We start from the raw sequence: 27,971 nt of genomic DNA on the forward strand, positions 1-27,971 counted from the left end.
CAGGACCCGCGTGGCATGGGTCACAGTCAAGAGGTCACTGAGCCTTCCCAAGGAACGCACGACGTAAGTGCTGGCAAGCCCACACTGGGGAGGAGGACACCAGGGTTTGAGGAGGGTGAGTCCTCTTCCCACGGCCACGTGCTTAGCCGGTCCCCATCCGCACCATCCTCCAAAGAAGCTCCTACACGCTGCCGTTTGTCAGCTCAGCTCAAAACTTGGATGAGGTAGCCGCTGTGAACCGCCACCCACCGTGCCGGGCTGGTCCCCTGTGTGCCCGCCCCCCCAGCCCGGGAGCCAGCACAGCTCCTCTGGGAGGAGAGACTGCCCCAGCCCGCAAGGAAGTGCTCATTATCCCAGTGGGACAGGGCCACTCCCGGCCACGTCTCCAAGCAAGCCCGGTGCCCCCTCCTCCTGCCTCCACCATCTGAACTGCCTGGGCTGCAGACATCTATGGTGGAGCCTCTGGGGCCAGATGTTATAGGGCAAGCTAAAAATAACCGGGCGGGCTGGCCACCATTGGGGGTGGGGTAGGGGTGGGGGCACGTGCTGGGCGCGGACACATGATCCGAGGGACCCGGCTGAGCCGAGCTAAGAGGCCGGCAGACCGTGCACACTTCTGCTCCCTACTTGTAGGCCCCCCCAGCCAGAGGGCCCCTCGTCTCTGAACATGTGGGAGGAAATGCCTTTTTCCAGCCGCAGGATGGGCAGCGGCAGAAGGAAGGTCATCTGGGCTCTGTGCTTCCTGCTGCTTCTCCTGGAAGCCGGTTCTGCCAAGAATCTCTGGAAACGGGCATTGCACCCCAGGCTGGCCGAGAAGCCCCGCGTAAGTGCCGGGGAGAGGGAGGCTGGGAGGCGATCCCCCCAAACTTGGGCAGGGCAGCATCTTTATCTGAGTGTGCCAGGGTCGGGAGGTGGGCAGATGAACTCACCGCCCTCACAAGGCTCCTTGTCTGTCGGGAAAGCAGCAGAGGGACACCCCAAAAATGTGCAGGGGGATTGTGACATGCCTTTGGCTACCACGGTATACTTTCTCCTGACAGGCAGCACCCGATTGAAGACTCCAGGGACTTAAAACTGAGTGTTTTGTCTCAACAATCAATAGCCAGATGTTTATAAAATATAATTAGACATTCATGCAGCTATTTACTCATTCAGTAAACAGTCCGTGGAAGCTGCTCAGGGCCAGGCACTGTGTGCGGTCCTGTGGCTGCAGGATGGAGACAGCAGCTCCCACCCTCGAGGGGGACATAGTTGAGTAGGGAAGGCAGTCCGGTGACATGTGGCGGCACTACAAAGGGGTGGTACAACATTGCAAACGGCAGGAGGCATGCGCCTTAGAGCCAGGTGTCTGGGTTGGAATCCAGCTTCTGCGGCTCACCAGCTGTGTGACTTTGGGCAATTTATTTGACATCTCTGAGCGCCAGTGAGCTCATCAGAAAAAGAAAGAGTGATGCGTTCCTTTTGACAAATGTGTTTGATCACCACTGTTGACCTGGCACTGTCCTGGGCTGTGGGCATACAGACATCAGATCCCTGTTTCGGGGAATTCACAGTTTTGTGAGAGAGGCAGAGAGTAAGTAAGAAATAAGGAAAACATAGTGTGTTTGGTGACAAGTGCCAAGGAGAGAAATAAAGCTGGGAGGGGACTAGGAGACAGAGTGGGGGGTGGAAGGGTGTCATTTTAGTGCCCTCCCTTCCCACATGAGGAGCATAAGGCAGGGTAGGTTCAAAGCTCTCTCGGGGTGAAACGGTTGCTATGCATGCAGTGGTTAACACAGAGCAAGTGCTCAGTGCATCTTGGTGACTTCATTAAATTACTGTGAAATTGGTTGGTGCTTGCCTCCCTGGGGGGTATGCAGCTCCTCAGCGTGAGACCTGATGTTGTCTCATTCAGTACAGTGTTCCTGTGCCACGCCAGGCGCCTGCCATTAACTTGGCACTCGGTACATTCTTATGGGTAATTTATGAGCAAATGCATTGGAAGCACAGAAGAATGAAGAATGTGTTCAGCTCTACCCTGGAAGGGTCAGGGAGGGTTTTCCAGGGCTGGGGACATTCACCATTGGGCTTTGAAAGATGAATAGGAGTTTGTCAGATAAATAAGTGGGAAAGGGGAATGTTTAATGACTCTTGCCATGATGAGATGCATGAAACTATATTGAGGCTAATCCTAGCCTCATGGGCTCACATTCTTCAGGTCAAGCAGGAGGCCGCTAGGAGTGGAACAGAATCGTAGCAAGTGAAATGATGGTAGATGTTTAGAGAAAGGAGAGCTCATATGAGACAATGTATTCGTAGAAGTCTTCCTGGAGGAGGTGAGACCCTGGCCAGATCTTGAAGAACTATTAAGAATTAGGAAGAGGAAGGATATTCCTGGAAGAAGATTCAATATGGGCAGAGGTATACTGAGGCAAAAATGGTGCATCTGAGGGGGCAGCCCTCACTAAGGGAGAGGGTTGGTTGGTGCAAGGAGGGAGGTTTGACACCTCCATGCTCTTTGCTGGCCCAACAGGATGATTCAGTCCTCCAAAGTAGTTAGCACTTTGGTTCTAGGATAACAAAGAGATTTCCAATGCGTGATCTGGTCTGATCCCCACTCTGTCCCAGAGTGTCATAGGAGCAAGTGCCGTGGCATCTCAGTAGGAGGAATGGAGAGGCGGGGTGGTTGGGGACGATGTGCATGGGGCCTGGGCAGGTGAGCTTCAGAAACCAGATTGCTTTTAGCCTCCATCTGCCAGAAGACAAGTGCTTTGAGTTTGCGCCCCGGGATTGGAGCTCTCCCTGGTTATCAGCAGGCATCACCATCCCTCCCCAGTGCTTGGACACTGGAGAGGTTCATGCCAAGAACCGGCCTCAGAGAAAGCAGCTGGGGAAGGGTACAGACTGTTGACTTGTGGGCACCAGGCCCAGGGATTCACCTCAGTGGCATCTCCAGTGAGCTGCGTAGCCTCGGGCCACTCACTACCCCTCTGGTCATTACCTGGGAAATGAAGGCCGAGGCCCAGATGGCCTCTAGGGCCCTTGCAAACGCCCAACAGGGAAATTAGGAATATAGGCAACAGCTCCCACACGCTCAGAAGCATGACTTCCCCTCACGGGGCACCTACCACCCCCGCCCCAGACTGAGTCAGGTCTGCAGCCCCGACCCCTGGAGCGCTGTGGGGCGGGTGTCGGGAAGTGTGCCGCAGCCAGCTCGTACTCACTCTGGAGAGTTAAACAGTGCCCTTATTAAAATTGAATCCTATAAGCCTGTAATTATATAATTTATGTTAAAAAGGAAGTAGATGCTCCCTATAAGAACTGTGTCACTTGCTAATGATTTCACTCCATCTTACAATTAATTCTCTCTGCTCTTGTGGTTATTAGTGGTGTCTGGGTGGGGAGACACCATGCGTGGAGGGGCTGCCACTCGACCCTGTCCAGCTCCTGGCCTGGTGCCCACAATCATGGGGGGCCTACTCACCACGGCGAGATGGCAAGGCTGGTCATCCAGCCCACCTGGCACCGGGTGCCCCTTCCCCCTTTCTGCAGGCGGGGGCAGGGGTGGTGGCTGTGGGCAGAGTGGGTCCAGGGCTCTTCCCAAACACTGTGTCCCTTTTACTGCCTGAGGACTTAGAGACACGCCAGAGAGGGAGGCAATTCCTCTGTCCCCAAGGAGGCCATCGGGGGACACTTGTCGTGAGAAAGGGGGCTCCTGTCTCTGAGCCTCGGCCTCCTGGTCTGCAGCGTGGGAAAGGCAGCCTGGCTGCGGTCCCCCAGGGAAGAGACCTCGGGGAGTTGTGTGCCCCGTGCCTGGCACAGAGCACCCCCCTCTATGTGTGCACTATTGAAAATAAAACCAGAGCAGACAAACGCACAGAACCAAATATCTGCCAGGCCGGATAAAAGAGAACAGAATGTTTGGGAATAGCCCAGTGGCCTTTTGCGGGGAGCTTTTCTTTCCTGGCACTTAGTGAAACAGTTCTTCACTGAGCACTTGCTGTGTGTCGGGACAAGCGTTCACTACACATTAACTCCTAGAAGCCTCTCAACAAACTTTACCACGTGGGGCCCATTGCAGCCCCCGTGTCATGTCGGCCCAGGGGCTGGGTTTCCCAATGGTCTCCGCATGTCGCTATGGCCATCTGTTTCGTCCCCCAAGTGCCTGCCCAAGGCAGCTAGAGATGGTTGGGCAGTTTGCACCGTGCCCGGGGGTGCCTGCCTAACAGGGTGGGCAGTGAGGGGCTGCAGCCGTGAGGGCAGGGGTGCCCCTCCTTGATACATGCTGCCCCGCTTTCGTGCGGATGGCTCTTGGCCCTGTAGAAGCTGGCAACAAGCCCCGGCCCTGTGACCTAGCTTCCTCAGTCTCCCCAAGTTGGTTTTCCTTCCCCTTGTGATTTCTGCGAGCTCCAGAGCCTTCTATTGCATCTCTTATTCTTTTGCCAAGTTAGCAAGAGGGGGAGAGGCAGAGGTCTGGAGCTGTGCAGACCTCCCATCTGCTCTCATCACTGGAAGCCTGGATCTCTCTGGTGGGGGGCATGCCCAGCTGGCACCCAGGACAGGCCAAGGTGCTGGGGCGTTTACACCATGGGAACAAATGGAACCAAAGGCCAGGCCCCGGCTCCTCATCCCTGGGCGGGATGACCACCTCTGAAGAGTGGTCTGTACAGTTTCTCAGAGGTCCCCTTTGGGTCTGAGCTCCAGTCTCCTGTGCATTAACACTCCCTGGATGGGCTCCATGGATGCCTGCTGGAGCTTCCTGGGACCCCTCCCAAACATGTGCCCTGCACTAGAATCCTGGTCTCAGGTCTGTGTTGGTGGGTTTAACTGTGTCCCTCAAAAAAGGCTTAGGGGCACCTGGGTGGCTCGGTGGTTGAGTGTCTGCCTCAGGCTCAGGGTGTGATCCCAGGATCCTGGGATGGAGTCCCTCAATGGGCTCCCTGCAGGGAGCCTGCTTCTCCCTCTGCCTGTGTCTCTGCCTCTCTGTGCATCTCTCATGAATAAAGAAATAAAATCTTTAAAAAAAAGATAGGCTCAAATCCTAACCCCTGGTACCTGTAAATCGGAACTTCTTTGGAAATAGGGTTGTTGTAGATGTAATTAATTAAGATGAGGACATCTGGGGGTAAGGTGGGCCTTCCCTTAATCCGATATGGCTGGTGAGAAGAGACAAGAAGAGATAACAGAAGCAGACACACAGGGGGAAGGCCAGGGGAAGACAGAGGCAGAGACTGGAGGCATGTCTCCACAGGCCAAGGGATGTCAGGTGGCCAGGAGCCACCAGAAGCTAGCAGACACAGATTCTCCCACAGAGCTTCCGGAAGAGACCAACCTTGTCAACACCTTGATTTCTGACTTCTGGCTTCCAGAGCTGTGCGAGTGCACATTGCTATTGCTTCAAGCCCCCAGCTCATGGTATTTTGTTAGAGCAGCCCTGGGATACGGTCTGCTTCTGGGAACCAACAGAGTCAGCTTCTGGAGCCGGCAACCAGCACCCTTGATGAAAGATATGAGCTCACACCCCTGCAGGATCCCATCATCAGGACCTCTAAGATGCCTCCCTCTAGAGGAGCAGGGGCAGCTCCTGGCCCTTGAGGTGTTCGTGGCTCCCCATGGGGGAGGAGGAGAGGAAGTGGCATGCTGAGGTGAGACAACCCTTCTGTAGGCTTGGCCATAGCCTTGTGTCCAGCTCAGAGCCTGGTACATCACGAGCACGCAGAAACATTTTAAGAATGGGGTCGGATTGAGCTGGCTGGATGGTTGGATAGATCAAGGAAGGAAGGAAAAGTAAATGGGTAGCTTGATTTGGGGGGTGACCTTGGGCAAATCACTTTCTCCTCTCTGGACCCGGCTTCCCCATCTGAGGTTCCAGTCCTGAAATTAATTAATTTCTAGAATGAATTAATTAATTCATTCTAGAAATGAGCAAGGGAAGAAGCATCGGGACCCCGTGGGGCTCTAATCTGGGGCGTGCATATGGTGGGGGGGGGCGGGCAGGCAAGCAGAGAGGAAGTGCATGATTAGTGCATCATTAGTGCATCCAAGCAGCACTAGTTGAGGTAGCCAAAGCTGGAAACAGCCCAAAGGTCCAGAAGCTCAAAATGAAAAACAGAAATATGACCTCTCCATGCAGTGGAATATTATTCAGCCATAAAAATGAGAATTAACACCTGCTACAGGACAGATGAGCCCTGAAAACATATACTACATCAAAGAAGCCAGTCACTAAAGGCCACGTACCATATGATCTATCTGTACGAAATGTCCAGAAGGAGCAAATCCATAGAGACAGCAGAATAGAGGTGCCGGGGGCCAGGGGAGGGAATGAGGAGGAACTGCTTGATGAGAACAGAATTTCTGTGCGTGTGATGTAAACATTTCAGAAATAGACACTCCAGTGGCACAATATTGTGAATTTAATGCCACTGAATCATATACTTTAAACATGGTTAAAGTGGCAAATTTTATATTATGTATATTTTACCGCATTAATTTTTTCAAAAGGGTGACAGTGGAAACCTAAGGTACATCTTAGGGATTCTGAAGGTCCATGGGATCCATGTGACCAGGACACTGGACGGTGGCCCCCTCTGTCCCCAGCACCCCAGGGAGGCATGCCCAGTGCTTGCTTCAGACACACTTATATCGTAGTTGGTCTCCTCAGAAGACTGTTCCCTTAAACATTTTCATATCATCCCGACCTCTTCAATGCATTTAGCTCCATGACTATTATCTGCAGGATAATGTTTTTTATTGTGGCTTTAGTTTTTCATTAATTACTTTTGCGGATGACAAAAAGTAAATAAATAAAGCAATTCATTTGTTTTATCTGTGTGAAGTCTGGTTTGAGGTTTGTCACTTGTCCTGGAACTGAGCCACGTAAAGACAGGGATATCTTCTGGTTAAGCTCAGCTTCCTCGGAGTCAGTCCAGTGCCTGGCATGTAGTCAGCCTGCGAACTATGAATGTGCCATTAAATGAATGAATAGATTATGTTTAAGCCTTCTAGAACAGGATAAAAGAGGATGGAATGTTCCAGAAGACTTCCTGTGCAAAGCAGTGCTCGTGGATGCCAGCGTGCTGTCGTCATGCACTGAGATGGGGTTGTGCCTGGGGCGAGATCCGGGTTTTTGAGTACCTGTCTGAGGAAGTCCCCTAGCCGTGCACCCAGTTCCACTCCCAAAGCCCAGTGCGGAGGTCCCAGGGCGTCAGGAAATGGCATTCATCAAGGCCCACTGAACACGAAGACTCTGTTCCAAAGAGAGGCATATTTTTAGATCTTTGACGTACAAATTCCAGAGGAAGAGCAAGTAATGCTTAGAAGAAAATTGGCTTTCTTCCGGCACCAAACAAATCAGTCCTGGGGTGCACTTTTATTGGTCTGGCCGTTAAGTCGCTGGAACATTCCAAAGAAGGGTAAAGCTCTTACACGCAGGATGAAGGGGGTGGAGAGCACAGAGGAAGGGAAACCGGTATACTAGGGCAGTTTTGGAGATTGGATTCTTTCTCCTTAAATGGAAATGACTCAAAAATGTTTCCTGGTTAGAAAAATAACGTTTACCGTAAAAGAAAGTCAGACAATCCAGAAAGTTATAACTAATGTAAAAAAGATCTAAATTCTTCCTCTAAGACATAAGCACTGTTGACATTTTGGGGTTTGTGTGTGTGTGTGTGTGCCTAAACTATTCCGTGAAATGGCTACCCTCATACATATTGTTTTCATTTATTTCTATTGTTTAATTTTTTTTTATTTTTTAAAGAAAAATTTATTTATTTATTCATGAGAGACACAGAGAGAGGCAGAGGGAGAAGCAGGGTCCCTGCGGGGAGCCTGATGCAGGACTCAATCCAGGACCCTGGAATCATGACCTGAGCCAAAGGCAGAGACACTCAATTACTGAGCCACCCAGGCGTCCCCCCCAATTTTTTTATTAAGAAGCTGAAATTCACATAACGTAAAATTAACCATTTTAAAGCATACAATTCTGTGACACTGAGCTCATTGACAATGTTGCACAACCACCACCTCTACCTAGTGCCAAAGCACTCCCCAAAGGAAGCCCCAACTCTGCTAACAGTGGCTCCCCCTTCTCCGTCCCCACGTGTCTCTTCATCTCTACGGATTTGCCTGTTCTGGAGAGTTCGTGTCAATGCAATCCTATGCTTCGTGGAGTTTGTGTCTGGCTTCTTCACATGATTTCCTACCTTGCGTTTTTCATTGAACAGTATATGGTGAAAATGTTGATACAGTAGCTCTGTGTCCTCTTTTCAAAGGCTTCTATGGTGTCCCCCAGTACAGATGGGCAATTATTTCTGTATCCAGCCTCCTTTGGTTGGATACCAGGCTGCTTGGTTGTGTAGGAGCCAGACTTGAACCCTTAGAATTGGACTTTCCACCGAAAGAGTCCAGACCTGGCGTTCCCTTGACCTGCTCTCTGAGGGTATTGGCAGCACAATGGCTCTGCAGATCCACTGAGGTCTCCAGAACCAGCTCCCTGAGGAGTGAAAAAACAGAGCCACCGGAGGCGGGGTGGAGAGCCTCAAGGGAGTCGTCTTTATGGGAGGAAGGCATGCAGAACTGTCTACACTGTACCATCAATGTGTGTTCGGCAGCTGTTCGGACATGGACTTGTGATACACTCCCTGAGCAGGAATGAAAACAAGAGATGGAAATCACAGGTTGCCCTGGGATTTTTGTGAAGGATGTTGTCAGTCTGGGGTGGGTCCCCTCATTTGTCTGAGGGACGAGTTTTGCCTGAGTGGTCACGTAGGGCAGGGTTGATGGGCTTGCAGAGGATGGGGGCCAGGTGTATTCTTCGTAGAATGTGTCCCTGGGGCAGGTGGTTCTAGGACTGTGTCCTGAGCTGGGGCTGACCCACGGGCAAGCAGGTGGCAGGGGCATGTGAGGACCCCCCCCCCCACCTCCTGGAGCTGACCAAGCAGCAGGGAAACTCACAGGCAAGGGAGGGGAAGCCGCTCCTTGGATCCAGACTCCCAGCACAGGAAAGTGCCAGATTCAGACAGACCCAGGTGCGACTCCTGCCTCTGCTGCTCACCAGCCGCTTGGCCTTGGGCAAGGGCCCCTCATGTTTTCTGTGCCTCCATTTCTTCATCTGTCAACAGCAGCAGCCCCAGAGGCTTATGTGAGAGGATTCAGTGAGACTCAGTATGTGAGGACCTAGCTCAGCGCTGGCACACAGTAGGAGCTTCATAAATGCTGCCTGCCCTGCTGTTATTATGGATGAGACCTCCCAGGGCAGTGACTATGTGCCTCGGTCCCCCCACTTGTATGATGGGGGCAGCAATGGTGACCACAAGGTGGGGTAGATGCTACTTCAGGGCATCCTTTGGGCTGGGCATGGCTGTTTCCAGGTGCTCCCTTCCTTTTAGGAATTCTGACAGTTGTTTGCCTCGTCTGACTAGACATAGTGAGGCTGCCAAGTGCCACATGGCACTGTTGCTTGAGTGTCTCCTTGTGGGTGCGTCTTCCGTCCCCAGCTAGATCCAGCCTCCTTGGGGGCAAGGACAAGCTCTCAGGTTTCTTTAGCACCTGCCGCAGCCTCAAACCCAAACCGTCCTGTGAGTGATAGAGGGCAGGAAGGGGGCAGGAAGAAAGGAAGACCTGGAGAGGCGAAGACCTGGAGAAGCTACCCTGAACTGACAAACTCCTGGCTGTGAGACAAGAGGCTTCGAAGGCTGCCAAGTCGACAATAAGAAAAGTAAGCATAATTCCAACAATTGGCGTTGCCCGTGGCTCAGTTGCGAGCTCATCGGCTCCCACCACAATCACCGGCAGCAGGGACAGCTCTTGTGCCCATTTTGCAGATGAGGAAAACAGAGGCTCAGATAATCAGTGGTCTTCCTGTATGATCACGGAGCTACGGAGTTCAAACCCAGACTTGTATGAGAGACCACCTCACACCGGTCAGAATGGCTAAAACTAACAACACAGGAAACAACGGGTGTTCATGAGGACTTGGAGAAAGGGGAACCCTCGTGTACCGTTGGTGGCAATGCAAGCTGGTGCAGCTGCTGTGGAAAACGGTGTGGACGTTCCTCAAGAAGTTAAAAATAGAGCTACCCTACCACCCAGCAATTGCACTACTGGGTATTTATTCAAAGGATACAAACATAGTGATTTAAAGGGGCACCTGCCCCTCGATGTTTATAGCAGCCATATCCACAAGAAAGAGCCCAAACTACAGAAAGAGCCCAGACATCCGTCGACAGATGAATGGATGAAGAAGCAGTGGTATATACACAATGGGATATTACTCAGCCTTCAAAAAGAATGAAATCTCACCATTTGTAATGATGCGGGTGGAGCTCGAGGGTATTATGCTAAGTCCATCAGAGAGAGACAACTACCATATGATCTCACTCATATGTGGAATTTAAGAAACAAAACAGAGGGGAAGGGAAGGAAAAATCAAATAAGACCGAGGCAGAGAGGGAGACAAACCATAAGAGACTCTTAACTGTAGGAAACAAACGGAGAGTTGCTGGAGGGGAGGAGGAGGGGGTGGGGGTAACTGGGGGATGGGCATTCAGGAGGACCTGTGATGGAAAGACACTGGGGTGTTACATGCAACTGATGAGTCACTGAATTCTGCCTCTGAAACTAATAATACACTATATGTTAACTAAATTGAATTTAAATAAAAAATTTAAAAAACAAAAAAATCCCAAATAAGCCCAGACTTGTCTAGTTCCTAAGCCTGAGTTAGATCCCTGCTGAACTCAGCTGTAGTGTTGATGAGGCCGCAGGCCTTAGCCCCATCCATCTTGGTAGACTCGCAGGTCAGATGCAGCTCCTAAGTTCTTGCCCCAAAGGAAGGGGAGGCAGCCGGGGAGAGTTAAGCGGAGGGCACAGTGCGTGGAAGGCCTCAAGGCCAGGAGGAGTAAGGAGTCTGAGCAAACCTTCAGAAATTGAGGCCTGATTCTAGATGTATAGTTGGGATTCATTCCTTGGGCTTGGGGAGAGAGGGATGGAGTACTTGGGCTCATGACCCTTCCCCACCTGTGGCCTTGGGCAAGCCTTTCATTCTCCAGGCCTCAGGGGCCTCATCTGTAGTGTGGGTAGTAATAGGACTTCCCCTGCTGGCCACCCACCAGAGGAGGGTGCCGATGCTCGGCAAGAGGTGCGCCATGGATCGGATACAAAGGGACAGCAGCCATCAGTGAAGGCCTCCTGGACAGCAGTGCCAACCACACAGTCCCAAGACAGAAGCCCTTAGGGAGATGACGGGCGAACTGCCAGCAAGTGTCGGCTCGACTTTGGCAACATCACCATGGCAGCTTTCACCCACGGCAAATGTGTGCTGAGCACCTGCTCCACACCAGGCACTGCTGTGGGGGCCCCGGACACAGGTGGGAACCAAACCCAGTGCGTAAGGAGAGCACAGTGGAGAATGGGGAAACCAACTCCGATGAGTGGGTGGGTCCGCAGTGTTCCCACACGGGCAGAGATACAAAGCTAGGTAAAGCACGGGGAGGGCATGTGTTAGTAGAAACCCCAGGGGAAGTGAGGGCGGAGCCAGGCTGCTATCTCAGGCAGGAGACACAGCCTGTGCAAAGGCCCAGGGTGGCACCGTTCCAGGGACCTCAGAGAGGCCAAGAGTGCTGAACAGGAATGAGCAAGGGAGAGGGTGAGTGCAGGGGCTGAGGGCAGGGGGACCAGCCAGCTTCATCTGACCTTTAACTCTTTGTCCTCCAGGGGCTGGGACACCCTGGGGGACTGGGCCGGGGCCAGGTGGTCGGGGGGGCAATCTATTTATCTCTCTGATAAAAGCCAGTTCTTTCTCAGAACTCCGGGGAAACAATGTTTTTAGGACCCTCTTTGAGCGTCACCTTGCATGACATGAAATATTTTCCAAAACATTTAATCCTTTAATCTGGGCCCCTCCGTGAAATCAGTCCTTTATCACCCATGACCATCTGTTGTTTGGGCTGCACCGTAAATAACTCAGGAGATTTGACTTCTAAGACGCTTATCTCTTTTGTTCTCTCCAAATTCTGGGAGACGACATTTGAATTCTCCTCTGAGAGGAGAGCATGGCACATCTAAAATTGATCTCTCCACACACCCCCTGGTGGGACCTCCTAGTGTCCCCGGAACTGGGAAGCTGGACTGGGAGGCTGGAGGGGGAAGTGCGGGGAGAGGGGAGTGACTGTGTTTGACCTCTGATCTGCAGGTTCCAGGCAGTTCTGTAAATGAGGCCTCGCATACGAACAGCCTCCTGACCATGTACCCTCCCAAGGAGGCCGGGGCAGCTGTCAGGTTCGATTAAGATTACAATGGCCGGGCCCCAACATGGGTCCAATTTTGTTAATTCCGAAGAAAATGAACTAAGAGCTAATGGTGTGGGATTATGTCCTCTGCTTGCAGCTTGAGAATTATTCACAATGATACAGGAATTACGGGGACCGACCTGAGCAGGGGGTGGTGAAAAGGCTGAGCCAGTTTGAAAATCCATGCTCTGGTCTCCCCTTTGTTTGGGGGTAGAAGCACGAATCTCCTGAACCCTTCGTTTCCTTTTATGCCAAAGGTTGGCTTTGTGTTCATTTTTACATTTCACAAATGAAATGACACATATCAGTGGGAAAAAAAGATGCATTTTCTGAGTGAAGCTGGAGTGGGGCCATGAGCGCCATCCTCCCCAGGCTGCCCCTGCCCCACTAGGTCACTGGTTCTTCCTTCTCTTGCCTTCCCTCCCTGCAAGGTAGTTTGAAAACCGGGGGCCCTTGGACTTGCACCAGTTCCAAGAGGCACCTGGTCGGTACCCGTCCTCGGAGACTCGACGCCCCCTGCAGGGCACTGCGGGCAGTGCATGGACTTTGCAGCCACGTTAGAGCTGGGGGAGGATGTAGACACATCTTTGACCTTCCTTCTTTTTACTCCACTGAGGTCAGAGGGCATATGCCATTGTGTTCCTTGCTCTTTTTTTTTTTTAAACTAACACAAGTATTTTTCTTGTCATTAAAAATTCTTCCTAATACTTCTCTTTTTGATTGCCTTCTTTAAATTGAAAAAAAATAGTATGTGCAGGGCGTGTTAATTATTCTTTTTTTTTTTTAAGATTTTATTTTTTTATTCATGAGAGACAGACAGAGAGAGAGAGACACACAGACACAGGTAGAGGGAGAAGCAGGCTCCATGCAGGGAGCCCAACATGGAACTCGATCCCGGGGCTCCAGGATCATGCCCTGGGCAGAAGGCAGGTGCTCAACCGCTGAGCCACCTGTGCAGGGCAAACATAATATTGAAGTGGGGCAAATGAATACACAGTGAAGAGAAATGCCCCTTGGCTTCAGAACTGAATGCTCCTCTCTAAGGGCAATCTGTGATAACAGTTTCTTGTGTATTCTAGTGCATCCTTCCAAAAATGTTCTAGGCAAACCCTATATATATTACGTGAGTGTGCATATGCTCGTTTTAAAACATCGTTAGGTGCATAGCATACAAGCTGTTCTGCACCTTAATATTCCTAACCCATCACTGTATCCTGGTGATCTTTCATAAGCGGGCCAAGAGCAGGTTTGTATGGCTGCACAGTATTCCAGTCTGCAGAGAAGCATCATTTACTTGTACAGGAGGGCAGGATTTTGAAATATGGAAACATTTGCAGGGGGGCAGGGGCAGGGGGTAGATAGGGGTTTAGGTGACAGGAGCAGGTTAGGCACAGGCCGGGAGGCGGGGCAGGCCAGGGTGTTTTTCTCCTAATGAACCTATTCTATCTGTGTGTATGTGTGTGTGTGCACGCGCGTGTGTGTAGGGATGTGGAAGGCCTGCCCTCCACACAGCCCATTTTCAAATCCAGAAACAGAACAATGTCCCCAGCAAGTATGGGGCCTCGTAGAAGAGGGACCCAGTATGGGTTGCCTGGTGTGACAGAGTTCCCCAAACTCACCTCTAAAATGCTTATTTTATGGGCAGCCCCAGTGGTGCAGTGATTTAGTGCTGCCTTCAGCGCAGGGTGTGACCCTGGAGTCCCCGGATCGAGTTCCACATCAGGCTCCCTGCATGGAACCTGCTTCTCCCTCTGTTTCTCCCTCTGCCTGTGTCTCTGCCTCTCTCCCCCCACCCCGTGTCTCTCATGAATAAATAAATAAAATCTTTAAAAATAAAATGCTTATTTTATTGCTCATGTGCCCATAATTCCTGTATGTTAAATACTGTATCTTATTTTTAACTTTTTATTGAAACCTAATACCAAAAAGTGGGAAAATCACATGTCTAGCTGCCCCCAACACCGTGTAACCGACACCCAGGTCAGGAAGCAGAACGGGGCCGGCCCCCAGGGACCCCCGTGCCCCCTCCTGGTCCTGTGCCATCCACCGGGTGACTCACCCCTCTGACTTCTCACAACAGACAGCACCTTTGCCTGTGTCTGAACTAAGTCTAAGTGGAATGGCGCAGTGTGTTCTCTTTCGAGCTGGCCTTTCTTTTTTCTCTCGCTGAGTATTCTGTGAGATTTACCCAAGTTGTGTGAATTTATCCATCCTCTGTGTGATTTGGAAATTCTCAAAGCTCTGCACAAACATACGGACTGTAAGAGATACACAGAGGAGTGTGTGTGTGTGTGTGTGTGTGTGCACGCAGCGCTGCGCACACGCATACCCGAGCGTGCCCTCTGCAGCAAGAGGGACGCGGGGCGGACGGGCGCAACAGGTGCAAGCGGCCCGGGGCAGCACCCCACCCCCCCCCGGGACCGGGTCCCCGCCGCTGACGCGCTGTCCCCTCAGGCCGAGGAGGCGGCGGGTCCCCGGCAACCCCGCGCCGACCGCTGCCCCCCGCCGCCGCGTTCGCTGCCCCCCGGCGCCTGCCAGGCTGCGCGATGCCAGGCGGACTCCGAGTGCCCGCGGCACCGGCGCTGCTGCTACAACGGCTGTGCCTACGCCTGCCTGGAGGCCGTGCCGCCCCCTCCAGGTAGGCCCCCGGGCCCCGGGGTGGGGGGCGGGGGGCGCCCAGGGGACCTGGGGGGGAGGTGCCGTGTGCCAGCGGGGCCCGCGGAGCAGGCATCCAGCCACCTGCCGGTCCGCCACCGTCCTGGGGGCGCGCATGGCCCCGGGGAGAGGCCCATTCCGGGAAGATGCCCCCTCCTTAGAAGATGGGGAGATTTCTCATTTTTAAAAAATCCAGATCTCCAGCTTTTCTTAGAAATCCTGGACCACATTCTCTGTGCCACCATCCGCCGGGACCCCAGGGGCCCCTAGATGGCAGCGGGTCCTCCAGTCCCCCCACCCCACCCCAGACCCCACCCCACAAGGCCCACTTCCCACACCATTCTGGCCCTGGGTGTATTTGAGACGGAGACGGACCTCCCCTGGCCAGGTGGGGTGTACCTGGGAGAGGCAGGGGGGATGCAGGCTCCTGGCTTCAAGTCCACCGGTTAGCTGGTCACCCCTTGAGATGCCCCCAGCTGCACAACAGGACTGAAGTAAGTGCAGCTCCTGGAGGACTCTGAACATGCGCTATGGCTATGCCGGCAGGGAGCAGATAATCAAGATGTTTGTTGAATCTTAATGACAATTTCTTTGGGAGAAACAGCCCCCAGGGAATCATTCATCTTTGAAGGGAAGATTTTAGACCCCTTCTGGAGAGGCTTGGGAGGGGCTGGAAGGGAGCCTGTGGGGATACTGGGGGAAGGTGGGCAGTGTGTCAACCAGGGCGGAGAAAAGATGCCCCTGAGTGGATAGGAAAGGGGAAGTAAAGTGTCCTCCCCTCTCAGTTCTGCTTGGAGCTGAGCCTTTACATGACAATAGCCTGCTTGGACTGCACCTGTCAGGGAGAGGCCTCTAGGTGCCCTGGGCCTAAATTGATGGAGGTGGCTTGAGAAGGCAGGCCCACCCCCTCCTCCCAAGGCCAAAGCAAGAATGGCCCCTCTTTGTTTTCTTTGGGGTGAGGTCACAGCAGTGACAAGGTACTCAGCACCCTCAATAATGCTCATAATTACAGTCTACCCTGCATTTGAGCACAGCCTCTTGTCAAGGGACTAGGCAGGCTGGGAGGGCTCCTTTAATTAAAAAGACAACATGGCACCCCCTGCTGGTGGAAGAAGCACAGAAAGATCCTTTCCTCTGAGTGGTTAAGTCAAAAAAGGTTTCCTTTCCTTGGGAGTGTGACAGCGCACAGGGATTCTAGCCCCACTTGCCGCCTACGCCAGGAGCTTTTGAGCAGTGCACAAACTATACAACTGTTCATGACTTTCCCAATAGCCTTTCCATACATCATCTCATTTAATGCTCACACAGCTCTATGGTGTGGAGAGACCGTTACCATCCCTATTTTACAGCTGAAGACACAGAAGCTCACAGAAGCTGAGTTGCTTGCCCAAGATCACACAACAGGCAAAGCTGGTGTTTCAATCCAGTCTTCCGACTCTGAAGAAGCATCCACTGCTTTAGGCCCTGACTGCAGGGACGCGGGACTCCTACTCCAGGATCGGGACCCATATGTGGGGATCCCTCAGTGCCTGATACATCCTTCTCCCAGACACCCACATTGCTCACTTCCTTACCCTTTTCAGATCTTTGTCCTGAAGTGATGATCACTTTTTGGGGAAGATTTCCCTCTCTAAATGGCAAACCCTCCTGTAGCCATTTCTTACCCACCTTTCCCTGCTTAATTTTTCTTTATAGCACAATCTAGAACTTTGTGTTTTATTTGTGCATTGACTGTTCTCCCCCATTGGATGGTCAGTCCCAGACTGCAGAGTTTGGTCTGTTTAATTCACAGCTGAATGCCCACCATTTGAACTCATCTCTGGGCACCTGAAAAGTACTCAGTGAATATTGAATGAACTAGCGAATTGGTGAATGACTAGTTTTCCGCTGGCCAGGCAGAGCAGTCCAGCTGTTTATTAGTCATAGTAATAATTATAATAACAACATCTTGGGGATCCCTGGGTGGCACAGCGGTTTGGTGCCTGCCTTTGGCCCAGGGTGCAATCCTGGAGTCCCGGGATTGAGTCCCGCGTCGGGCTCCCAGCGTGGAGCCTGCTTCTCCCTCTGCCTGTGTCTCTGACTCTCTCTCTCTCTCTCTCTCTCTCTCCATGTCTATCATAAATAAATAAAAAATAAATCTTTAAAAAACAACATCTAACACAGAGTTTCTCACCCTTGGCACCCTGGACATTTGGGGTTGGATAATTCTAGTTTGGGGTGGGGTGGGGGGCTGACCTGGGCACATGTGGAATAGCATCTCTGGACCTCCACCATGAGATGCCAGTAGTACCCCCACCCCACATTGTTTCAACACAAAGCATCTCTAAACTTTACTGTATGTCCCATGAGGACAAAATCACTCCACTTTGAGAACCACTGATCTAACATGAGCAGATGACCTGAAATGCACCAGGCCCTGTTCTAAGCATCTTACACACTTCGTAGCAATCTTTGGGTAGGTTCCCTCCGAAGCAGACCTGGAGATAAGGACTTGGGTGCAGGAAATTCACTTAGCAAGTGGTCCCAAGAAGTTTTACTGAAGCACAGAGAGGGGACACCCTGTGCCCCCAGGCCTTTAAGGGTCTGCAAGTTAATGGGAGACCTTGACCAAGTTTCAGTTTCAAAAAATGCAGCAAACTGTGTATGTACATTTCCCACTACTCAGAAGCCTTTGACCAAGGCAAAACATACAAATAGGAAATAGTAATACTTTCTCCTATTTGGTAAAAACTAGCATTGAAAACATTTCTATCATGTGGTCCGAGGTGGTAGGATGGAGGAGGGGAGAAGCAGAAGACTGGAAATCATGCCTGCAGAACCTCCTCATGTCATCTCTCCAGTAGGAAGTTGCAAACCACTGGTTTGCTCTTCTGTTCCAGTCTGCACCCTGTGAGCAACTAACGATCATCTTGTGTTCCTTTCAAGAAAAGACTAAGCAGCATTTTTACCAATATCCAACTAGGTACCTTAAAAGGCACTAGACAGCACATCAACCTCTTTGTCACATTTTGGAGTCCAACAAAAACAGAGGTCATAAATAAATGTGATCCCAGACCAGTTTTATTTGCTCTCCATAATACATAAAAATTTTTTTTAAGAGAGAGAGAGTAGGGGGTGCCCGGGGTGTGGGGAGGGACAGAGGGACAGTGAAAGAGAGCATCCCAAACAGGCTCCATACTCAGCATGGAGCTCGACATGGGGCTTGATCTCACCACCCTGAGATCATGACCTGAGCCAAAATTAAGAATCAGACACTTAACCAACTGAGCCACCCAGGCATCCCTAAGTGCCTAAATTAAAAAAAAAAATTAATTGCCAACATTTAAAAACCAGGAGTTTATATTTTAAATAATATCTACAAGGTTTAAAAAAAAAACAGACTCACAGGCCCTAGGAACATGGGGAATCGCTGGCCAGCGCTGACCAGCAGCTGACCCACTGAGGCCGGGACTGCCTCCAGTTCACCATGGATTTTCTTATTCATGTCACCTACCTGCTCTCTGCAAGCATTTGGGCTCTCCACCCCTGCTCTGGGATTTTGAACACTTTACAGTCTACCATGTGGATTGATCTTGTTAAAAACGTAGTGGCAGGATGCCTGGGTGGCTCAGTGGTTTAGCGCCTGCCTTCAGACTAGGGCATGATCCTGGCGTCCAGGGATCGAGTCCCACATCAAGCTCCCTGCATGGAGCCTGCTCCTCCCTCTGCCTGTGTCTCTGCCTCTCTCTCTCTCTCTCTCTCTCTCTCTCATGAATAAATAAAATCTTTTAAAAAATAAAAATAAAAACGTAGTGTCCACAGAGCCAGCTATGCTGCTATAACAAAAAGACCCATAAAGCCAGGAGTCCCAACCTATTAGGCATTTAATCCTCTGTTGCTTAATAGGCCAGAGTAGCCAGTGGCCCATGGCAGGTAGGTGGCCCCACTCCAGTCATCCAGGTACCCAGGTTCCTTCCATGTTGTTGCTCTACATGATCAAAGTGTTCCCAGCTGCAGGAAGAGGGAAAGCCAGAGGGTGGAGAGCAAAGAGGCATCAGTGCAGGGACAAGGCAGGAAGTCATGTTATCACTTCTGCTTGCATTCCATTGGCTAGAACTCAGTCATGAGGCCATACCAGCAAGGAAGGCTGGGAAATGTAGTCTCCCACTTGGCCACCCAGTAGAGGAAACTCAAAGTTCTGCTACTGAAAGTCTGGGGCAATGTACGGCAGGGAGCCTCTCTGTTTCTCATGAAGTGTAGGCTCCCACACTCCCAGAGGCTGGGGCGTTTCTCAGCTGCCTGAGGAGCGGTGGGGGGGTGGGGTGGTTGAGGGGGCTTAATTTAACCATTCATTGTTTTGTCAGTTTTAGACTGGCTAGTGCAGCCGAAACCTCGATGGCTCGGTGGCAACGGCTGGCTTCTGGATGGCCCTGAGGAGGTGTTGCAAGGTGCCTACAGGATGAAGCCCAACCTGACATCTGAGCTAGGGTCCCTCCATCTCAGGCTGCCTCTGCTCCAGCAGACTGTCAGCTGTCACGTGCTCAGATACTCAGTACTCCCCACCTGATGTAAAGGGTGGTGGCTGGGGCTTGGCCAGGCTCTCAGAATCCCCAGAACAGTATAGGGCTTGACGTTCCCTCTGCCAGGGGTGGGGGGTGGGAGGGAGACCTGAGGGGGGGGGGGGGTTGGAGTTGGCTTTCAAACTCCTAAAATCATAATAAAGGGTTCACTACTTCCTGAGAGTGAGGCCTTCTCTAGGTGGGTGGACAGCAGGCAGCAGCCCTGGGATCTAGAGAACTGGAGGGTACGGGTGTGTGCACTTGTGCATATGTGACTCTGGACACATCTGTGTGCACACCTGCATCTGTGAGTGTGTGCAGCTGTTCTTATGCTGTGTGAATGTTTGTGCATTTGTGTGCAGGCAAACGTGTGTGATTGTAGGTGTGTGTGTGTATTAAGAGCCACGGTGGCAAAAATGTGTTTGTGTCAGGATTTGTGTATGAATGTGTGTGTACGCCTGTGGCTGTAGATGTGAGTGCATGCGTGTGTGTCAGGATTCGTGGATACAGGCACAGGATTTGTATGTGTGAACATGCACATATCTGTGTATGCATCAGGCTTTTGTGCATGAACACACATGACTATAAGTGTGAGCATGTGTGTAGGTGCACATGTGTGTGTATATGTCACTATGTGCATGAGGGTGTTTGGGATCATATGACTTTGGACTGTCCCTGTGTGTTGGTAAGTGTATGCATATGTGCATGTGCATGAACACGCCACTGTGAGCGAGAGCCAAGGCACAGCCTGGAACATGGGGTGCAGTGGGAGGCAGACCCTCTGGTTCCCTGCTCCCACCCAAGCCCCGGGCATGTGTCCTTCCCACAGCCGAGGCCTGCAGCACCACGGAGGACGGGGCGGAGCCTCTCCTCTGCCCCTCAGGTTATGAGTGCCACATCCTGAGCCCTGGTGATGTGGCCGAGGGCATCCCCAACCGCGGGCAGTGTGTCAAGCAGCGCCGGCAGGCAGGTGAGTGTGGGCCCCGTGCCATGCTCCTGGCCCCTGCCCCTGCCCCACTTTCCCTAGAACACCCCAGAGGGACACCAGTCCCAGAGAAAACTGCCAGCACTCCCCAAACCTGGCCGAGAGCTCCTCCTGTCCTCCTACTTCTGTGCCTCCCACTTTGAGTCTTCCACCCTTTCCCTGCCTCACCTGCATAGGACCCAGGTCTTTGAGCCCTGCCACCTCCTAGCTGGGATCAGTTGCTTCAAGCCTCTGAGCCTGCATTTTCTCATCTGTGAAATGGGGCCACTGTATGGTGTTCTGGAAATTCATTTATTTATTTTTTTTTTGGAAATTCATTTAAATCATATGTGTAAAGCCTCAGAGCAGAGCCAAGGAATAATAGGTGCTCAGTAAACATCAGATATTTTATATCCATCTTTATTTTTTTTAAAGATTTTTATTTATTTATTCATGACACACACACACACACACACACACACACAGAGGCAGAAACACAGGCAGAGGGAGAAGCAGGCTCCATGCAGGGAGCCTGATGTGGAACTCGATCCCGGGACTCCAGGATCAGGCCCTGGACTGAAGCTGGCACTAAACTGCTGAGCCACCCAGGCTGGACTCTTTCTATCTTTTTTTAAAATTGTCTGAGAACCCTTGACTTCCCAGGGTGTCTGCTAAGAGCATTCAGTATGACTTAACTCCTTTTTTTCCCTGGAGGTGAATAGTAAATAATAAATCAACCGGGAAAGGGCACGAATAGCATTGCTTCAGTTTGCACGATTTTCCCAAGGAGAGCCAGGACCGCAGAGCAGGTGCCGCCGGTGATACCTGGAGCCTCACACGAGGCGTAAGGTCCACAGGACTTGGAAGAAATGCGTGGCAAGCGAAGAATCTGGAATTTCAGGGAGATGCAGGTTGGTCTTGTCACAGATGAGCTCCCTGGGACTCTGAGAGCCCAGACTCAGGGCCCAGTCCCCACTTCTGCATCTCTCAGCCCTAAGAGCTGTGGATGGCACCCTCGGTCAACACCGAGGCCGGAAGAACACGGCAGGGTACGTGATCTGCCAAAGCACTTCTTTTCTTGATTTGACGACGTATTTTCCTGAAGTGTTTCAAGAAGGACACATTTAGTGCTATGCAGTTAGCATCATCATCACTGCAAATAGCCTGATTGTGAGACCTTAGAACTGTCTCGAGCTTTGAAAAAGTTGCCCATAAAAGGGGCCATCTGGGTGGCACAGTGGGTAAGCATCCAACTCTTGATTTCAGCTCAGGTCATGATCTCTGGGTGGGGAGATCGAGCCCCACGTCGATTCTCTCTCTCTCTCTCTCTCTCTCTCTCCCTCTCCCTCTGCCCCTTCCCCACTTGAGCTTTCTCTCTCTCTCTCTCAAAAAAGAATTGCCCATAGTAGGCATCTTTGTGGTTTCTCCTACATTCCGCCTGCTGTTTGGGGTTATGAGCACGTTCTCCCACCAAACGGCCTGGGCTCCAGTGGCCACTTGGCTCCTCACTGCTGCGTATGGTAAGTAGCCTAACCTTCTTGGCCTTCATTTTCCTTATCTGTAAAATGGGCTAATAATAGTTCATCTACTTCACGCCATCCTCTGTCTTATGGAAGAGGAACTTGCCTACAGTATACACAGCTAACGAGGAGCAGAGGGGGAGTTCTGAGCCAATCTATGGGCCGCAGAGCCCATGGGGTGTGTGAGTGTGTGTGTGTGTGTGTGTGTGTGTGTTCTCCCCTCCCTCAGGAATGATGGGAGCCTTCCAGCTGGAAATGTAAGTGAAATTCCTCCTAGCCTTGTTCCCAGAGGCTGCCAGTGAGCAACAATTGTTGGTAATTATATGGGAGTTTGGAAATGCCTTGATGTCCAACAACTTCCCTCAGGACAACAGCCTCGGGGAGGAACAGGGGCACTCATCCCAGGTTAACCAAAAAGAAGCCTTTTATTTAAGTTTTATCTTTTTTAACTACATATTTGAAATAATTTCAGACTTCAGGGTGTCTGGGTGGCTCAGTTGGTTAAGCATCTGCCTTCAGCTCAAATCATGATCTCAGGGTCTTGGGGTCAAGCCCTGTGTCAGGCTCCCCATGAGTGGGGAGCCTGCTTCTCCCCCTCTCTCTGCCTCTTCTTCTGCTTGTGCACTTGCTCTCTCTCCCTCTCTCCCTCTCTCTCTCTCTCTCTCTCTGTCAAATAAATAAATAGTCTTTAAAAAAATTTTTTTCAAAGAAATAATTTCAGGCTTCGGAAAAGTTGCAAGAATCGTACCTTGAACCCTCCACCCCGATGATCTGTCAGTTGTTAAAATATGGTCTTTACCATTCTCTCTTCCTCTCCCCAGTCCCCACTGTCTCGCCATATAAATCTGCATATTTATTTTGGGAACTATTTGAGAATAAGTTTCAGATCTCATGCCCACACCTAAGATACAAGTCCCCTCTGAGAGCCAGCTCCTATCCAGTGATTTTTCAGGTTTTACAGCCCATCAGCTTGGAACCCAATATTGGAAGGGTTCATGTCTTTCTCAAGAGGAAAACAAATGTTGACACAGGCAATAAATCTGACTCTTGGGAGAGCAGGGTCCAGGGAGTCAGTGCATGTCTCCAAATGGGTTTGAGGTCACTCAGAAGCTGAGGGTCTTGTGTCTCCTAGGCTTGCCCCTGACAGAGCAATATTGCTAATGCCGAATGAGCAGAACAGAGGATCACTCAGCCTTGAGCAGGGGAAATCTATTTCGTAAAAATGACATGTAATCATGTTTGGTAAAGATATATGTGTGAAGAGGATGTCCAGCTCCACATATCCCTCTGTCTCCTTCCCCAGTGTTCATCCCCAAGGAGAAGGAAGGCCCAGGAATGCTTCATCGCCGCCAGCCTGGACAAACCCAGCCATTTGCTTCAGAAAATAGCTGTGGCCCTCATTGCTGATAAGTTATCAGCTTGAGGGTATGGATCCGCTCTGCTGGCTTCTGTCACCTTGTACTATAAATGTCAGTGGGGCTCTAAGCACCCTGATGCTTTTTAGGATGGCCACAAAACAAAAGGAAACAAAATGTCTAGCTATTGTATAAATGTGATCTTTAAAACTGAGACATCATTGACACATAACATTATATTAGCATAAACGGGCTTTGTTGACAAAGCTGATGTGCCGAGATGGAGGGGTGAGCTCATTCCTGGCAGTGTTGTTCAGAGAAACTTCTGCGTGACCTGGCCAGACTTCTCAGGCAGAAATGTTTCACTGCCGTGATAGGCTGGGGGCAGGAGGGTAGTGGGGTCGATGACAAGTGACAGCGAGAATCCTTAGTAATTGCAGGTGTATGACGTTCCCAAAAATTGACCACTTTTCATGTACAAAAATGGCAGTTTCGTGTGGTTTCTCCTATTATTTGCATATTGATGATATAAATGAAATTATTTACTTTCATCCTCACAATAATGAGGTGCTAGTTTTTAAATATTCATTTATTTATTTGTTTATCTATTTATTTAAGAGAGAGCGAGAACATGAGCGGGGGGAGGGGCAGAGGGAGAGGGAGAAAGAATCTCAAGCAGACTCCCCACTGAGCACAGAGCTGGACAACACGGGGCTTGATCCCAGGACCCTGAGACTCTGACCTGAGCTGAAACCAAGAGTCAGACCCTTAACCAACTGAGCCACCCAGGTGCCCCAGGAAGTGCTAATTTTTATGCCCATTTCAGGTGAGTAAACTGAGGCCCAGAGAGGATTAGTGAAACTCATTACTTTGCCACATGCAGTAAGAACTTAGACTCAGAAAGTACCATGTGTTCCCCATGTGAATTATATAACTTGTAACCACACTTGCTGAATAAATGTTGAAATTCTGTTTCTGGTTCATCTGTTCAGACAGCGGTTCCTAAGCTTTATGGCCTCGGGATCCCCTCACACACGAAAAACATTGAGAATCCCATAGAGATCTCCTTTGTGGGGCTGTGGGTAATTACTTGACTAAACTAAAGCCAAGGCATTAAAAATATTTATGTGTTAATTCCTTTAAGAATGACAATGATAAACTCATGCATTAAACAGAAATAACATTTCTTTACAAGTAACTATGCTTCCCAACACACACAAAAACAGAAGACTGGCATTGGTTTACATTTTTGCAGTTCTTTCTAATATGTGTGTGAAGAGAATTAGATTCTCACGTCTGCTTCTGCATTCTATTGGTTGTGACGTCGCCATCGTGCAGCTTCTAGAAACTCCATGTGCACTTGGGAGGAGGGGATGGTAGTGAAAACACAAATAATTCCTTGGTGTTCTTATGAAATAGTTTTGGCCTTATGAACTCACTGGAAGGAGTTTAATCCTCTTGCTGTTTTCCAGATGGACGATTCCTCCGACACAAATTTTACAAAGAATACCCAGGTAAGAAAGGAAACACTCTTCCTTAGCATAGGAAACTTAAAGGAGCGATGAGAATTTCTTGAGTGAAAAAGAAAAAATAGGATTCCATTGGCTGTTTTAAGAACTGTAGTCTGAAGCTGCTGTGAAGAGAAATGCCCATACTTTTCCCAGTTGCCTTTCTGCCATTAGATGGCCCTTTGGAGGTAATGTGGTGGTGCCAACATTGGAAATCTTGGCATTTCACACCAAGATGCTTCTGGTGTGAAAATCTCTCCTCCATCCTGAGCAGCCTTCCAGGTGGCATCTGACATGAACAGGAGCCATTCTAGGGTGCAGCCTGGGACTGAGGCATCAGCTTAGGGATGTCTCACTGGGGACAAAATGAGAACTAGGATTGGAAAATAAAGTAGATGATGGTATGCAGAGGAGGTGAAAGCTAAAGAGGCATTCATAGAAGAAAAGTGGCTTCGTGTTAAATGTTAGAACTCGGGACTAGATATGCTTGAGTCCTTCCTACTATCATTTAGGGGACTGAAAATACGCGGACACTATTTTTCTATCTAGTCATTCATTGATCCTTCCATCCAGTCTCCTAATCTTCCATCTATCCATTCTTTCATCCATCTTTCCTTCCATCCATCTATCCACCAGTTCTTCCTTCCTTCCATCCATCCTTCCAATATTCCATTCTTCCATCCATCTTTCCATCTTCCATTCATCCATCCATACTTCATCCATCCATCCATCCTTCCTTCCATTCATCATATCTTTATTAAGAAGTCATAGCACATATTTTTCAAGCACCACTCTATTCTGTGCCAGAAGTTGGGACTACATTTGTGATCATGGTAGACTCAATCTCTGCCATCATGCAGTTAATATCAAGCAGGAAATACAAACATTAATAGCCCCAAGTAGTTATTTAATAATAATAGTGGTTAGGGTGATTGAGGTCACATACAGGACAGTATGACAAGATATTAGACAGATGTCAAGGAAGGCTTACTGAGGAGGGGACATTTAAGCTCAGCTTAGAGAATAAGAAATAGTGCACAGAAAAAGAGCCAGTGTGAATCCTGAGTTTGGAAACAAGTTGGCCATCACTGCAGCTGGTGTACAGTGAGCAAAGAGGGAATGGCAGTAGATTGGGCCAGAAATGCAGGCAGGACCACAGCACACAGGACACTGCCCTGACAGAGCCCTAGTCTTTTTGCAGAAGGTGACTCCAAAAATGTGGCGGAGCCTGGGAAAGGACCCCAGAGGCACTTTCAATAAGGCAGCAGTGCTGGTAAGTGGGGGGGATGGTGGCCAATGGCGGGGGTGGGTAGGGGGGAAAGTTTTGTGCAACCAGGTGTCCTGGGAGCTTGAATCACCAAACTGACCAGTGGGAGGGGAGAGTTGGGCTTTACCTGGGGGTAGAACTTTAAAATTCTCAATATCAAAGTAAACATACGAGAACTTGGTATGTAGCCAGAGGTGGAAGTTTCTATACCATCTGGACCTAAATCCGAACACTAGACTAGGTTGCAACTTTCCTTTCCATTCCTTGTCTTAATGCCTCCATGAACAGCAGATGAGTCCTCTGTTGTTCCCTGAAGTCTATCCTTCTGCCTCTCCCTCCCTCTGTCACATGATAGCCTCAAGTGCCAACTCCTCTACAGGCACATGCGCAGCACTCAGTTCCCCAGCAGCCATGGGTGGCTATCTGCATGGTGTCTGGCATTGCACTGGGGCTGTTGCAGTGAAGGACCAGGGTTCCCGCACCCAAGGGGACACTAGATAAATCAACAGAGAAATCAGCCTGCAATAAGTGTTGTGAAGACAATGAACAGGGTCATGAGGCAGAGTAGCCAGGTTGAGAGGGGCTGTGAGAAGGTCATATCTGAGCCAAGATCTTTGAGGAGAAGCAGCTGCCTTGGGAAGACCTGGGGAACAGGTGTCCATGGGCAGAAGTTGCTGGAAGAGCATAAGTCCCCAGGCAGGAGAGATCTTGGTTTCAAGGAGCCACAGGGAGGCCAGTGGGGTAGGAAGAGAATGATAGCGGTGAGGATGGCACCAGAGAGGGCTCCTAAGGAAGTCACAGGCCCTGCTCTCAGACACTCTCCAAGGTGAGATGCATGCCTGTGGATGCCAAAGACTGGGAGCATCTCTGCTAGTAAGACCCAAATGCCCACCTCACCCTTGTAAAAGCTGAATATCCACACACGGTAAGCAAAAGCCCTTGAAAGCAGCCTATTTCCCCAGAATGTCCTTGAAAGGCAAACATTGGGTTTCAGATTCCAGAATATTCTAGTGCAAATCCCCCAGGAAATTCTTGAGCCCTTGGGGATTGGTGCCAACATGTCTATTACCTGCTGATGACAGGAATGGTCCTTGGAGTGGGCCTGATTCCCTGAGGACAGTGAGCTTCCACAGGGAAGCGCTGGGGGCCGTTTGCAGTGGCTTCTGGGAGCAGCCAGGTGGCCCCAACTGGGCTTAAATTCTTGACCCACCACATATGACTTCAGGCAAATGCCTTCAACTCTGCATGTCCCAGTTTCCTTATCTATAGAATGGGAATGATGGGGAGGGATGTGTTAGGAACTAAACAAGATGATACCTAGAGAGATTGAAAGTTGAAGGAAGTTAAGAATTCAGTCTTAAGGAAACAGGCATCTTACTGGTGTATGTGGGGGGGAGGGGTGCAAGGAAGTAGATGACGCGCGGACTGTGACCTCGTGTTCTGCCCCAGCGGCGGCTCATGTTGCTCTCTTCTCTGTTTCTCTTCCAGCCAATTGCAAGAACATTCCTCCACTTTCTGCTAAGTCTTGGAAACAGTTGGATAAAACATGATCTGACCCCCAGAGGTCATGCTCAGCTCCACAGAGCATGACCCCAGAGATACTTAGAGACAAGACACATGGCTCCCAATGTCAGCATGACCCGCCTGGCTGGGTGACTTTGTGGGAGCCCCTTGCCAGCACCGGATCCCTGTTTTATTATCCTGAAGATCCAGCACGTCTGACCTGGCGATCCCACAGGCCTCGGGAAGAGGTCACCGTCTTTGGGAGCTGTATGAAGCCCCATTCTAAGACAGAGTTCAGCATCACATTTCTTCCAGATTTGACTCTGGAAGGCACGTACCTATCCCAAATGTTCTCAAAATAAATCTCTCCTTACAAAATGGAAATGAACTTA

General features: G+C 50.4%; 1 protein-coding gene across 7 annotated transcripts; it reads left to right on the forward strand.

Moving 5' to 3' along the window:
- Positions 1–27,971, forward strand: WFDC1 (WAP four-disulfide core domain 1). 7 transcript variants are annotated; one of them, XM_077891029.1, is made up of 9 exons: positions 281–482; positions 634–823; positions 14,724–14,907; positions 19,268–19,351; positions 20,292–20,432; positions 21,821–21,946; positions 24,774–24,815; positions 26,011–26,082; positions 27,565–27,971. In XM_077891029.1, exons 1-8 carry the CDS (start codon positions 451–453, stop codon positions 26,067–26,069), a joined length of 858 nt encoding a protein of 285 aa, XP_077747155.1. In that variant the 5' UTR covers positions 281–450; the 3' UTR covers positions 26,070–26,082; positions 27,565–27,971. The 7 variants fall into 7 exon arrangements, with proteins under 7 accessions (XP_077747160.1, XP_077747156.1, XP_077747154.1 ...); XM_077891033.1 differs by lacking the exon at positions 21,821–21,946 and having other exon boundaries at positions 312–482; XM_077891030.1 differs by lacking the exons at positions 281–482; positions 24,774–24,815; positions 26,011–26,082; positions 27,565–27,971 and adding exons at positions 77–224; positions 23,250–24,763.

This window comes from Canis aureus, chromosome 3 (genome assembly GCF_053574225.1).
Source record: "Canis aureus isolate CA01 chromosome 3, VMU_Caureus_v.1.0, whole genome shotgun sequence".
In the NCBI taxonomy this organism is placed as follows: Eukaryota; Metazoa; Chordata; class Mammalia; order Carnivora; family Canidae; genus Canis; species Canis aureus.

Coding starts and splice junctions, on each gene's coding strand:
- WFDC1 (XM_077891028.1), top strand. CDS start 451: ATGGTGGAGCCTCTGGGGCCAGATGTTATAGG. Junction 824..14,723: donor GGCTGGCCGAGAAGCCCCGC/GTAAGTGCCGGG, acceptor CTGTCCCCTCAG/GCCGAGGAGGCGGCGGGTCC. Junction 19,352..20,291: donor CCCTGAGGAGGTGTTGCAAG/GTGCCTACAGGA, acceptor TCCTTCCCACAG/CCGAGGCCTGCAGCACCACG.